Below are 15,073 nucleotides of genomic sequence, written 5' to 3'. Positions count from 1 at the left end.
TCTTTCCTTCAATGTCCCTCCTTCCTTCCAGTGTCTTTTCTCTTCTTTGATGTGTTTCCTCTCCTCCAATGTCTACTCTTCTCTTCAATCTCTCTGCTCCAATGTCTTCCCGCTTCTCCAATTTCCTTCCTCTCCTTCAATGTCTTTCCTCTTCTCTAACATCTCTTCTTTCCTCCAATGGTCGCCTCTCCCCACTAATATCTTACTTTTCCTTAGTGTCTCTCCTCCCCATCAATGTCTTTCCTCTTCTCCAAAGTCTATCTTCTTCTACAATGTCTTCCTTCCCCTACAATGTCTCTTCTTTCCTCCAACATTCTCTCCTCTCCTCCAATATCTCTCCTTTCCTCCAATGTCTTACGTTTTTAATAATGTCTTCTCTCTTCGTCAGTGTCTTTCCTTTTCTCCAATGTCTGTCTTCCTTCCCCTACAATGTCTCGCCTTTTCATCTCGTGGTCTCTTCTTTTCCCCAGTGTACTCTCCTCTCCTCCAGTTTCTCTCCTTTCCTCCAATGTCTACTATCTTCATTGATTTATTGTCAATTTCTCTCCTCTTCTCCAAGGTCTATCCTCTTCTTCATTGTTTCCTGTCCCCATAGATGTCTTCCCTCCCTTTCAATATCTCTCCTCTCCTCCAATGACTCCCTTCTTCAATGTTTTTCCTTGCCTCTAACATTTCCCTGTTCCACCAATGGACTCCCCTCTCCTCTAATGTCTCTAGTGTCTCCTATCTCCTCTCTCCTTCAGTCTCTTCCTTCTCTCCAATGTTTCTCTTTTTCTCCACTGTCTTCCCTCTCCTCCATTGTCTCTCCTTTTCTCCAATGTCTCCCGTCTCCATCGATGTCTAACCCCTTTCTCTCCTCCTTTCCTTCAATATCATTCCTCTGCTCTAATGACTACCCTTCCCTTCACTTCAATCTCTATTTTCTCCTCCAAAGTCTCCCCTTTTCCTCAGTTTCTCTCCTTTCCTCCAATGATCTCCCTTCCCCACTAATATCTCTAGTGTCTATCATCTCTGTCAATGTCTGCCATCTCCATCAGTGTCTTTCTTTTTCTCCAAACTCTCCTTTCTTCTGATGTCTACGCTCTAATCCAATGTCTCCCCTTCAATGTCTTTCCTCTATCATCCCTTCTTTCTTCCAATGTCTTCTCTCTCTTTCATTGTTTCTTATTTCTATCAATGTCTCTCCCCTCCCTTCCAATCTCTTCCTTCTCCTCCAATGTTTCAAATTTTCCATTTTCTCTTCTTCTCCATGTCTCCCTTCTCCTTTAATGTCTTTCCTCTCCTTTAACATTTCTGGGGGGCTCTTTGAAGGCAATGTCATGGCCCCCATCCCCTCTATTATCTCACCTTTCCTATAGTGTCTCCCTTCTCTGGTAATGTCTTCCCTCTCCATTAGTGTCCTTCTCTAATGTCTCTCCTCTCCTAAAATGACTTCCTTTCCCTACAATGACCCTGATTTAGGAAAGCTCTCCAAGGCAGGAGAGAATACACTTTCAGAAGTGAACTGGGTAATCCAGAATACATGGAATGGATTTTTAAAAATCATTTGCTATTTGCTAGCAAATGTTTTGAATTCTGGACCAGATCCATTCCAGGTTTGCTGGATCACCCAGCTTCACTGATGAAAGTGTATTCTCTCCAGCCTTGGAGAGCTTTCATAAATCAGGGTCAATGTCTCTCCTTCCTTCCAATGGCCTCTCCTCCAATGTATCTCATTTCCTTCAGTGTCTCCCATCTCCATCAATTTCTCTCACCTTCAATGTTCTTTCTCTTCTCCAATGTCTACCCTTCCATTCAATCCCTCTTCTCTCCACCAGTGTTTCCCCTCTTCTCCAATTTCACTCCTTTCTTTCAATGTCTCCCCTCTCCTTCAAGGTTTCCTGTCTCCATCCAATTTCCTCTTCTCTAGTCTACCTCTAAATGTTTCTCCTCTCGTTCAATGTCTGTTCTCTAACTTCTCTCCTTTCTTTCGAGGTCCCCCCTTTGCTTCATTGTTTCTTGTCTCCATGGATGACTCTCCTTTCCTTCAATGCATTTCCTTTCCTCCAACGCCCTTCCTTTCCATCAATGGTCTCTCCAATATCTCTCCCTTTCCTCCATTATTGACAAAAAGGAAAAATTACCATAAAAAGTAAATGAATGTAAGTTGAGTCCTCCCTCCTCTTGGTGGAAGGATCTGGATCAATGGATGAAACAATAATTTAGTAATGGAGCACCTACCTATCACCACAACAGTGGGAAGTTACACACCGAGGAGCGTACCTGCCCAGATAACAGCCAGAGGGAATTCTTCCTGCTGTTCACAACAAAGCCTAATGGTTGTTTGGGTGCACATCGGTGACCATTCCCATTGACTATCGGTTGTGTTGGATGCCTTGTGCTCTGTTGGTAGAACAAAAGTGGAGGAAGAAGTTCTGCCAGTACTAAAGATGGTGGCTTGAGACAGATGAGCAGATAAGACTTCTAAGTCATTGGACTGCATGAAAGAGTAAGTGTGTGTACTTTATATATGTTTTATAATAATTTTGCTATTTTCTTCTGCCTTCAGCAGACTGATGACTTTATCTCAACCTAGGAAAGTCACGGACGGCTTTCTAATGATAAATTGGGACGGGACGTGTTTCAAAACAGAGATATTGTTGTTGATCATGACATGTCAGGGATTTATTGTAAGCCACTGACAGTTCCCTCGAAGATGAGCCTCACCTCATTCATCCCCTTGCTATTGTCACTATGGGTGAGGCCTGGATTGTATATATCATACATAACTCATGCAATAAAAGTACACAAACACCAGACTGCCTATAAAGTGTACAAAGAAATGAGAACATATAAAAAATGTAGCAGTGATAGGCAACTTGAAATGATAAAAAGTCTCGAGTGCAGCCCCAGACACATCCAGAGGGTCGCACAATAGTGGAGCATTTTCTTGGGTTGAGGCTTCATGAGTTGTAGTGCACCTTGACAATGCAAAATGTTGGCTCAGTTGTGTTTTTTCAACAAGCCCCAATGGTTGTTATTATTAGTGCTCGAGTCTGGAGAAAGAACACCCAACATTGGTGTCAGTGGAGACAATAACACCCCCAGCATTGGTGTCATTGATAAAATAATAACTCCAGCATTGGTGTCAGTGGATGCAATAAAACCTCTAACACTGAGGTCAATAGAGGCCATAGGAACCCCCGGCTCTGGAGTCAATAGATGCAATAACAACCCACCAAAACGGTTACAATGGATACAATAATAACCCCAAACATTGAGGTTAAAAGAGGCAATAAGGACCCCTAGCATTCGGGTCAGTGGATGCAATGTTAATCCTCAAAATTGGTGGTGGGTGTAGACAAAATAAGAACCCCCAGCATTAGTGTCAAATGTCCATAATAACAACCCCAGCATTAGTGCTAGTGGATACAATAATAACTCCCAACATCGGTGCCCGTGAATACAATAACATCCCCAATAAAGGTGTCAGTGGACACAATAACACCCCCAGCATTGGCGTTAGTGGATTCAATAACAACCCCCAGCATTGGTGCCACTGGATACAAATATAATCTTCAGCATTGAGGGCTGTAGATGCAATAATCACCCCCAGCATTGGTGCCCATGGATGCAATGATCACCCCCAGAACTGGTACCCATGGATGCAATAATCACCCCCAGCGTTGGTGCCCATGGATGCAATAATCACCCCCAGCACTGGTGCCCATGGATGCAAAAATCACCCCCAGAGTTGGTGCCCATGGATGCAATAATTACTCCCAGCATTGGTGCCCATGGATGCAATAATCACCCCCAGCATTAGTGCCCATGGATGCAATAATCGCCCCCAGCATTGGTGCCTATGGATGCAATAATTACTCCCAGCATTGGTGCCCATGGATGCAATAATCCTAGCATTGGTGTCAGTGATCAAAATAATAACTACCAACAATGGTGTCAGTGGACGTAATAATAACCCCCAGGATTAGTGTCAGTGCAAGCAATAATAAACCCCCTGGGAAATCACTAGCCTTGGCAATCATATTGCCTGGCATCATTCCTTAAAATTCAGTGATGGTGATGGAACACAGACAGCCCTGAAACCCCACTGTCCTTCTGCAGAGGTGGCAGACCCAACCCTGGACATAGAGAACCAGTGAGCCACACATATTGGGCACCAGGGGTATATGGCATTGATAACCTCTTTATTGGGTCTGTTGGGTGCATTTGGCATCAGAGTTGCATATTGACCTGTTAGGCAATGAAAATGTCCACGTCCTTCCACAGCTCAAGTTCCTGACAGACCTAACTCTCCAGCAACAAATCTCCCTAAGGTTTTTATAGAAATCTGGAAACAAGACCAGGGCATGCTTTACCTTCACACTCCAAAGCTACTCTCAGATCTTGGGCCATAAGGAATGGAATGCAGGAGCCCAGGACGGGTCAATGTGATTTCTGGTGAAAGTCCAACTTTCACAAGTCCTTGTATCTCGTAGGGCCAGGAATTGGCTCAAAATCGAATGCGAGGCAGACATTGCAGAATATTGTGCACCTCAAACTGAACCAAATGGTAGGGATGTTGGCTCCATAAACCTTTATAGTGCTTGGTCACTCCTGATCTCTATCTGGAACTGATAGTTGCTTGGTTGCCTCCTGCGTCAATACCGTCATTGTCATTGACTTGGCACAGCTCTCAAAATTAGGACAGTCGGGCTGAAGTATCATAATAAATACTAATTTGCATACTTCCACGTGATTTTCAAGATATTGAAGCTGCGGGATAAGCATTCCAATCAGGGAATTGGTATTTAGGAGGAAAATATTGGTTAAAAGGTGTCCCCGGCCCTTCTTCCTGTACATCACATTAAGCAGGGAGTAGAAGGGTAGGGGTAGTAGGAGTTGGCTAGTTCCTTGCTGGCCAAATACAAGATTTGCATAAGATTCCACCAGGTTTAGGGCTCCTAAGGTACTGGAGTAACACTCAACAGTCCTGTACACCCTATGGGGCAGGGTAGATGCTCTGTTTTAGGCATTTTAATATTTGGCACACAAAACACACAAAGTATACACCAAAAAAACGTAATATATATTGTTTAATGCAGCTTGTGAAAATATCTTAATTTGTATATAGGTTCCCTGCAGAACTGGGAGGGGCACAACTAATGACCAATCAGATCTTCTGCAGAAGGAGATAACAGTAAGATGAGCTCATTGGTCCAATGCCACTTCTCCTGTCCAATCACAGGCTAGGGGTGGGCTTGTGACCAAGCTGTTTTTTTTTTACTGCCATAGACAAAAGTGAGGTCATTGGATTGAGCGAATTACAAACCCATACAGATCCCATATATGTATTTCAACCATTTTTAGCCATTGGCCTCCATTTTTAATGTTGGTATGGCAATGGAAAATTACGAGCAGAAATATGTAAAAGTGGTGGAAAAATAAAAAAAACCCAAAAGAACTTGTTAGGAAATTTCATTTATATAAAACCTGTACAGGATAATTAGTCAGATTAATTACAGAGGTCATTAAGAGTGCAAAACACAACTCCCTCCACCATAGAAGCCTACACCCTCTGAGGTCAGGCCGGGTTGGCCTAGATATCAGCTCTATGGGAAAGGGTTCTTCTTTCTTTATTCATATGATAACGGAACCCACTGGCAACAGCAGCAAAAGCAAAGTAAAGGCAAAATCCGCCCAACAGAACTTCTCGTGTTGAGTAGACAAAGGGAAAGGTGGAAAATTCTGCAGCTTGGGGATTTTAGCAATGAGATCAATAGGTTACACTTTGTCTTTACCCTGTAAACTTGGTGATTTTTCTATAATCTAATTTGAATAGTGAAGGGTGACGGTTCCTGGTAATGGGTGTGGGAAGGGCTGGGGAACCACCAATGGAGATAATAACTACAAGAAGACATTGAGTTGTCATAGACATTCCATGTAGTAAAATCTGTAAGCCCTGATGGTGCAGAAGTTACCCTGTGGCTGTAAATGATTGGATATGTTCCTGACACTCATTAGATCCGAGGAAACCTTTCGAAATGGTTCCACATTTTTAAAACTTGAGAACCAGTCCAGATGAACTTGGCCAACTACTGCTAACTATACAAAGACCTAGATGAATGAGAACTTTCACAGATTTAGTGAACAGAGCTTGCCTCAGCAGTGTCCTCTGAGGTACAAGGTGATCATACCAAGCAATACCATGGGAATATGGCTGCACAAGTAGAGATAATAACTAAAAAGCATTGGGTGGTCATGCCAAGCAATACCTTGGGAATATGGCTGCACAAGTACAGATAATAACTAAAAACATTGGGTGGTCATGCTGCCAACATGGACACTCCATGTAATGATGATCTCTTGTAAGCCATGGTGGTACAGAACTTACCATGTGGCTATAAATGTTTGGATATGTTCCTAACACTTATAAGAACTGAGGAAATTTTTTGAAAACTACAAACTACAGAACAAGTCCAGATGAACATGATCAACTATTGCTAAGTATCTCAAGACCTGGATGAATGAGAACTTTCACAGAAAAGGTTTATGATAAGAGAACTCTCAAAGAGGACAAACTTGTCTCATCAATCTCCTCTGAGCAACAAGATGGTCATCCCAAGCAAAACCGACTCAACACTAAAAGATGAGTTTATGGAGACTTGTCCTTCAAAACATTCCTTCTAGTAATACAGTGGTTATATGGGTTCCTGTGGGAAGAACTGGGAACTTGGAAGTTGAGATACTACCAATTGAGCTAATAGATATATGAAGACATTGGGTGGTCAAGCTGCCAACATGGACTTGATGATCCATTGATGATCTCCTATAAACCATGATGGTGGAAAAACTAACCCTGTGGCTAAAAATGTGTGGATTTGTTCCCGAGACTAATTAGATCTGAGGAAACAAGTCCAGATGAACATGGCCAACTACTGCTAACCATACCAAGACCTAGATGAATGAGAACTTTCACAGAGATGGTTTATAAAACAGCAGAGATATCATCAATGGAGTTATTGGATCTAAGAAGACATTGGGTGGTCATACTGCCAACATAGACATTCCATGTAGTGAAATCTGTAAGCCATAATGATGGAGAAGTTACCATGTGGCTATAAATGTTTGAATATGTTTCTAACACTCATTAGAACCAAGCAAATGTTTTGATTTGGTTTCACATTTTTAACACTTCCGAACAAGTCCAGATGAAAACGGCCAACTACTGCTAACTATACCAAGACCTGGATGAATGAGAACTTTCACAGATATAATGAACAGAGCTTGCCTCAGCAATGTCCTCTGAGGTACAAGATGGTTATAACAAACAATACCTTGGAAATATGGGTGCACGAGTGGAGATAATAACTACAAGAACACATTTGGTGGTCTTACTGCCAACATGGACACTCCATGGAGAGATGATCTCTTGTAAGCCACGATGGTGGAGAAGGCACCATGTGGCTATAAATGATGGGATATCTTCCTGACACCTTTTGGATAGGTTGCACATCTTAAGCATCACAAATCAAGTGCAGATGAACATGACCAACAACTATATCAAGACCTGGTTCAATGCAAACTTTTATAGATATCCGGTATGATACAAGAACTTTCAAAGAGGACAAGCTTGTCTCAGAAATGTCCTTCAAGCTAAAAGATGGTCATCCCAAGCAGAATCTACATAACACTGAAAGTTGAGTTTATGGAAATTAGTCCTTCAAACATCCTTTCTAGTAAAAAAGTAAAATGGGTTCCTGTGGGAAGAACTGGGAACTCGGGAGCAGAGATATCAGCAATGGAGTTATTAGATATAAGAAGACATTGGGTGGTCAAGCTGCCAACATGGGCACTCCATGGAGTGAATATCTCTTGTAAGCCATGATGGTGAAGTTACCATGTGGCTATAACAGTTATGATATGTTTCTGACACTGTTTGGATCTGAGGAAGCCTCTTGGATAGGTTGCACACCTTCAGCATCACAGAACAAGAATAGATGAACATGTCCAACTACTGCTAACTATACCAAGACCTGGATGAATGAAAACTTTTATAGATTTTGGGTATGGTACAAGAACTTTGAAAGAGGACAAGCTTGTCTCAGAAATGTCCTCCAAGCTACAAGATGGTCATCCCAAGCAGAATCTACTCAACACTGAAAGTTGAGTTTATGGAAATTTGTCCTTCAAACATCCTTTCTAATAATAAAGTAAAATGGGTTCCTGTGGGAAGAACTGGGAACTCGGGAGCAGAGATATCACCAATGGAGTTATTAGATATAAGAAGACATTGGGTGGTCAAGCTGCCAACATGGACACTCCATGGAGTGACTATCTCTTGTAAGCCATGATGGTGAAGTTACCATGTGGCTTTAACAGTTGGGACATGTTTCTGATATTCTGTTTGGATCTGAGGAAGCCTCTTGGATAGGTTGCACACCTCAGCATCACAGAACAAGTCTAGATGAACATGACCAAATATTGCTAACTATATTAAGACCTGGATAAATGAGAATTTTTACACACATGGTTTATATTATGAGAACTTTTAAAGCGGACATTGCTAAAGGAAGCTTGTCTCAGCAATCTCCTCCAAGCTACAAGATGATCATCCCAAGCAGAATCAATTTAGCACTAAAAGATGAGTTTATGGAGACTTGTCCTTCAAAACATCCTTTCTAGTAATAAAGTGGTTTTATGGGTTCCTGTGGGAAGAACTGGGAACTTGGAAGCAGAGATATCACCAATTGAATTATTGGATACATGAAGAGATTGGGTGGTCAAGCTGCCAACAGGGACTTTTCATAGATGATCTCCTATAAACCATGATGGTGGAGAAACTAACCCTGTGGCTTAAAATGTGTGGATTTGTTCCCGATACTCATTAGATCTGAGGAAACAAGTCCAAATAAACATGGCCAACTACTGCTAACCATACCAAGACCTAGATGAATGAGAACTTTCACAGATATGGTTTATAAAACGAGAACTTTCAAAGAGGACAAACTTGTCTCAGCAATCTCCTCTGAGCTACAAGGTGATCCCAAGCAACAGCTACTCAACACTGAATATATAACTTTAGGGCGTCCTGACCTTCAACATGTCCTTCCTAATAGTGAAGTAAAATGGGATACAAGAAGAAATTAAATACAAAGAAAAATCAAATAATTATGGTAAATACAGCAAACATCACAAGGAGCCAAAAAAATAATTGTGCAACATAAATCAAAAACTTCAGGACCAGGTAAGGACTGGATCTCCGAACTTTAGAGTATTATGATGGAGATGGGTAATTCACAAGAACGAAGGGTTCTGGGCAGAGGTCAGCCACACACACACACAGATGGGTTTTTGAGCAGGCAGTCTATATCCATGAACCGTGGCATGTGGCCTCAAACAGGGACCGCTGTAATGGATTCTGCCTCCTGCTCTACCTGCTGGGCAGGTGGAGATTCGGCCATGCTCCCAAATGATGGGGATGGCCGGAGTAGAGGGGTGCGCTCGTTGTCGCTCTCTTCTCCCCGTCCACTTTCGCCGGCTTCTTCTCCCCCTCCCTCAGAATCGGAGTCATCCTCTGAGCGTAGGACGCGGTGCTTGCAAACTGGGCAGTTTTTCTTGGTCTTGGTCAGCCAGGGGTCCACACAACTGCTGTGGTATGCTGCAAAGAAATGTTGTGATGTCATACACTGAACCCCCAGTAAAAGTAAACCCCCAGTATAAGTAAAACTCTAAATCCACATATTCCAGGGGTCTTACCGTGTGAACATGGAAGAACACGAAGCTTGTCACCATCTTCATATTCTTCAAGGCAGATGGCACACACTTCATATGGGTCTCCTAGACAGGACATAGGGCATGGAGAAAAGTTAGAAGGGTATACCTAAGCTTACAAAGAGATCGACATTTTTGTAGATGCCGATGATCTGAATGATATAGATTACTTGGAAAACTGCTGCCCCAGTGTGTAGGGTCAGGGATGAGTGAGGCCAGGCTTCATGTATGGGACCACAGTCTGCAGAGTCAGCAGAGGAGATCTTCTATCATTGGGTTCCTCTTCCAGGCTTTTCAGATAATGTTGATTATCAGAGCTTAGCAAAGAAAGTGTGGGGGACCTGGTTAGTCTGTTGGCCTCCTGATATGAATGTAGGATTCTGATCTAAAAGTGCTCCTGATAGGGAGGAAGTGAGCTTCCGATAGAAAAGGTGTGGGCAGGAGGTAGGTGCAGATGAAAAGAAGAAAGGCCCTGGCATGAAAGGCAGCGGGGGGCACGAAACGGAGCGGAATGGGACTCGGGCACGAAACGGAGGGGAATGGGACTCGGGCACGAAACGGAGGGGAATGGGACTCGGGCACGGAACGGAGGGGAATCGGACTCGGGCACGAAACGGAAAGGAATGGGGCTCGGGCACGAAACGGAGGGGAATGGGGCTCGGGCACGAAACAGAGCGGAATGGGGCTCGGGCACGAAACGGAGCGGAATGGGACTCGGGCACGAAACGGAGGGGAATGGGACTCGGGCACGAAACGGAGCGGAATGCTCGGGCACCAAACAGAGTGGAATGGGACTCGGGCACCAAACAGAGAGGAGAGGGTGAAGGCAGCTCCTGATGGAGAGAAGGAGAGCTTCTGATTGAAAGAGGGGGCTTCTGGGACAAAGAGGGGATTCTGGCGTGAAAGAGGGGGGAACTCTGATGGAAAAGAGGAGGCTCTTGTTACAGGGGGGTCTAGATTTGAAGGGGAGCGACTTTATGTGAAGAGGGGGAGGTACTCCTGAAGTAAAGAACTAATTTATAACATTGTTATAAATTAGAACTAGGGCCCATGAATCTGTAGCCAAAAGACCATCAGAGGTGATACAGAGTTACCCAGGACCAAATTCCTATCAGGGAACATAGGTCTGTAGGCCCAGCACTGTCCTGGCCTCATACAAAGAACTGTTGGAGACTGCTTTTATTATTATTATTAAACAGGATTTATATAGTGCCAACTTATTACGCAGCGCTGTACATTAAATAGGGATTGCAAATGACAGACAGATACAGACGATGATACAGGAGGAGAGGACTGCTGCCATGATATATTACTCTTAGAAATGAAAACATTTAGATATGAAGCTGAACATCCCCCCTCCTACCCCTTAACCCCTGTTATATTTGCTTCCCCATTCTACACTGACCTTTCTTGAACTTATGAATAGGGATCTTCTTCAGCTGATCTTTGGACAGGCGATTCCGGCGCATCCTCTTCCTGTGCTGCACACAGCGGACCACCTGCAGGAAGATAAAGGGCATAAAACACAGGGGGTCACACATCAACATCCCACAAATGAGGTCCATGATAAAAGAAAATAGTATAGTACATTATATACACAATATATCAGATGGTCAAGGTAAGAAAATACGATTTTTAGGTTTTTTTTTGGATATGCAAGATATTTTTAAAAGCTGATGATGTGAAAATGCCTGAGAGATCAGATTACAAAAACAGCAGAAACAACTTGTGGAACTGCATAGAAAAAATTAGGTTTGGCTGCTCACAAACTGGTACAGTGGATTTTGGTGCAGAGAAACACATCCCCCTAACCCTGAGTGTCCAAATAAGTCTATAAGGACCACATGGGCCATAAGGGGGGGTCGGAATTTTCATATGAACAGTCATTGGACTTTTTGTAATTTTTTATTCTAAATGTACTGCTGTCTGTTGGAGAAAAAGTAAGAAAAAATGTGTGCAGAAGCCGGCCCCCGAGGACTGGACAGCCACGCCCTAATCTACTCCTATAGGCTAATCCAACAGTAAGTGTATCTAACCTTGAATCTCATCTTCTCAAGTATGGTTTTAGAGCAAACTGAACAATAGTCCATATCCCCAATTACTTTGAGTACATGTGTGCTGGAATACTGTGCATTTGGGGGCCTTCACTTAATTTTTACCCGGGGCCCAATTTTATCCAAAATAGTCCCTAAATGTGGTGGCTGTGTTATATAATCCATTACTCACTTTGGCCTTTATTATTAATACCTAGAAATGTCTTCCCGCCCTAGAATGACAACTCCTATGGCAGCACATACATGCACACACGTTAAATATAAATGAGGCCCCATTTGTGAGCGGCAGCTGACGGGGTTAATCGGCGGAGGCGGCTGAACGATTTCATGGTCAGGTTGTAGACAATGGCTGTACACGGAGTCTGGTACAGACAGGTGCCCTAACAATGGCTCATTATACACAGCAGGTGACTGGGGAGGCGGAGGAAGTACAATGAGTCAGATTATTGTGACCTGCATCCTGAGACTCCAAATATATCCGGGAGGAATGACTGCCAGCCACCGACCACTCCGATCTATTCCACTTCTGGGTGAATGTGCTGAACCTGGTGTGACCAATGGTTTGGTGGAGGGAGCGAGACTCCCTCTGTATTGGTCAGCAGGGGGGATGAGTACACTCCGGAGCTGGGAGACAGAATGATAACAGGGATCTCTGAAGAGTCAGAACAAGGACTTTATACGGGTCCTCTTTATAGTAGTGTGCCGGAAGTGCAGTGATCAGGACAACTGGGGGCGGTGAATCCCCAGGAAGTCGGGTTTCTTGTCCTTTATATGAATGGAGTTATGTTATGTGTCGTGGGATTCCTGATCACCGAACGGTATGGAGGGCTCAGCCTACAGGAAATCCTGAAAATTGTCTCCAATGACATCAGCTCAGAATTCCCAGCTGGGATCTGTACAAGAAACACATTCCAAATGTCAGGAATATGGAGAGGGGGGGAGAGAAAGAGAGAGGGGGGAGAGAAAGAGAGAGGGGGGAGAAAGAGAAAACGTTCACACACTATTTGTGGTTTTATTTTATTTTCTCCCTCTTCTTATTGTGGTATATTCAGGAACTCTACTGATACTTCTATATTCATGAAGCTGGAAAGTCCCAGTCACGTTTCCTAGACTTTATAACAATCAGTTTCCTTTACAGAAAGTACAGTTGGAAATATCAAACCATTTATATTGTGCCAAAAAAAAAAAGATTTGCTGGGATTTGTAGTGCTTCAGGGACTGAAGGTTCTCGCTTTCCCACAGCTGCAATGCATGATGGGCGAGGAAAACTTCTGCAAACTTCTAGAAAATGTGAAAAGTGATCCAGAGGCGCCTCATAGTGGACAGTAAGCAGTACTGCATGTTGTAGTCCAGCAGGAATAATTCATTCTACTCACCCTGGTCTATTCAGAGATTGGTTCCAGGCAAGGAGCAGCAAGGAGAGGAGCTCAGGAATTGTCTGGAAAGTGTGACATGAATAATGGGCCCATCATACAGAGGGCGGTCAGACTTGTCGCCATTTATAGACACATTAATAATCTGGATTACTGCTGTTACTTCACATTTACTCCCTATTCATCACCTGAATTATGAGTTTATTCAGTAATGAGTGAGATTTATTATCGGAGTTCTCCTAATACAGACTTACCATGACCACAGACATAACGATGACGATAATCGCCACCACCACAATGAACGGGATGAGATAATACCCAAAGTTCAGGGTGTATTCCGGGATGAGATAGACGTGAGCACTGCGGAGAGAGGAGAGAGAGAGAGGTGTAACAAGAGAGGAAATAATAAAAACAGGAAGGGAGAGAATAAGAGAGAAGAAATGAAAGATAAAAACAGAAGAGAGGAAATGGAGAGGAGAGAAGAGAGAGAGAGAAGAAAAGAGAGAGGAGAGAAGAGAGCGGAGAGAAGAGGAGAGAGAGAAGAGAGAGAGAGGAGAGAGAGAAGAGAGAGATGGGATAGAGGAGAGATGAGAGAGATAAGAGAGAGGGGAGGAGAGATGAGAGAGATAAGAGAGAGGGGAGAAGAGAAGAGAGGAGAGAGAAGGGAGAGGAGAGAAGGAGAAGATAAGGTTTAGTCTATCTGGACGCCATGTTTGGAATTCCCATGCATTTCAATGGTCTAATCTACACCAGAGAGTTTCCTTGAATGTTTAAACATTATAGATAATGTTCCTTACAACATTTTAAAATTGCATGGTTATCGCATCCATTAACGTTTTCCAGGGTTTAAAGGCAAAGAAGAAACGAGGAAAGGAAGGAAAGAAGAAAAGAGGAAAGGAAAGAAGAGAAAAGGAAAGAAGAAGTGAAGAGAAAAGGAAGAAAGAGAAGAGAAAAGGAAAGGAAGGAAGAAAAGAGGAAGGAAAAGAAGAGATGGGATGAGGAATGGAAAGGATAGAAGAGGAAAGAAGTGAAGAGATAAGAAGAGAAGAGGAAAGGAAGAGAAGAGGAAAGGAAGGAAAGAAGAAAAGAGGAAAGGAAAGGAGAGAAGAAAAGAGGAAAGAAAGGAAAGAAGAGAAGAGGAAAGGAAAGGAGAGAAGAGAAAAGGAAAGAAGAGAAGAGAAAAGGAAGGAAGAGAAGAGAAAAGGAAGGAAAAGAAGAGATGTAATGAGGAAAGGAGAGGATAGAAGAGGAAAGAAAAGAAGCATAAGCATAAGAAGAGATAAGAAGAGGAAAGCAAAGGAAGAAAAGAGAAGAGGAAAGGAAAGGAAAGAAGAGAAGAGGAAGGGAAAGAAGAGAAAAAAAGAAAAAGAAAAGAAGAGAAGAGAAGAGGAAAGGAAGGAAGAGAAGAGGAAGGAAAAGAAGATATGGAATGAGGAATGGAAAGGATAGAAGAGGAAAGAAGTGAAGAGATAAGAAGAGAAGAGGAAAGGAGGAGAAGAGAGGAGGAAAGTAAGGAAGAGAAGAGAAGAGAAAAGAAAAGGAAGGAAGAGAAGTGGGATGGAAGGAAGAGAAGTGGGATGGAGGGAAGAGAAGAGAAGAGGAATGGAAGGAAGAAAAGAGAAGAGGAATGGAAGGAAGAATAGGAAAGGAAGGAGGAGAAGAGGAAATGAAGGAAGAGAAGAGGAAAGGAAGGAAAGGAAGAGAAGAGGAAAGGAAGGAAAGGAAGAGAAGAGGAAAGGAAGGAAGAGAAGAGGAAAGGAAGGAAGAGAAGAGAAGAGGAAAGGAAAGGAAGGAAGAGAAGAGGAAAGGAAAGGAAGGAAGAGAAGAGGAAAGGAAAGGAAGGAAGAGAAGAGGAAAGGAAAGGAAGGAAGAGAAGAGGAAAGGAAGGAAGAG

The 15,073-nt window shown here is 43.1% G+C and overlaps 1 protein-coding gene across 2 annotated transcripts in view; it reads right to left on the bottom strand.

Annotated features, from left to right (window-relative positions):
* Nucleotides 1-5,057: 5,057 nt before the first annotated feature.
* LOC140322698 (E3 ubiquitin-protein ligase RNF13-like) overlaps nucleotides 5,058-15,073 on the bottom strand; it is a 10,931-nt gene continuing 915 nt past the window's right edge. The window contains exons 2-6 of one of the 2 annotated variants that reach the window (XR_011919230.1): nucleotides 13,435-13,540; nucleotides 11,159-11,252; nucleotides 9,739-9,819; nucleotides 8,423-9,640; nucleotides 5,058-7,954 (exon numbers count right to left, since the gene is read on the bottom strand). Coding sequence is in view for 1 of the 2 variants with exons in the window: in XM_072399269.1 (XP_072255370.1) it covers nucleotides 9,375-9,640; nucleotides 9,739-9,819; nucleotides 11,159-11,252; nucleotides 13,435-13,540 (547 nt within the window). In the remaining variant the exon portion in view is untranslated. Of the gene's footprint in view, nucleotides 9,641-9,738; nucleotides 9,820-11,158; nucleotides 11,253-13,434; nucleotides 13,541-15,073 lie in introns of both variants that reach the window. The other variant, XM_072399269.1, reaches the window with a different exon arrangement.

This window comes from Pyxicephalus adspersus, chromosome 2, assembly GCF_032062135.1.
Source record: "Pyxicephalus adspersus chromosome 2, UCB_Pads_2.0, whole genome shotgun sequence".
Taxonomy (NCBI): domain Eukaryota; kingdom Metazoa; phylum Chordata; class Amphibia; order Anura; family Pyxicephalidae; genus Pyxicephalus; species Pyxicephalus adspersus.
This window is presented reverse-complemented; position numbering and strand designations above follow the sequence as displayed.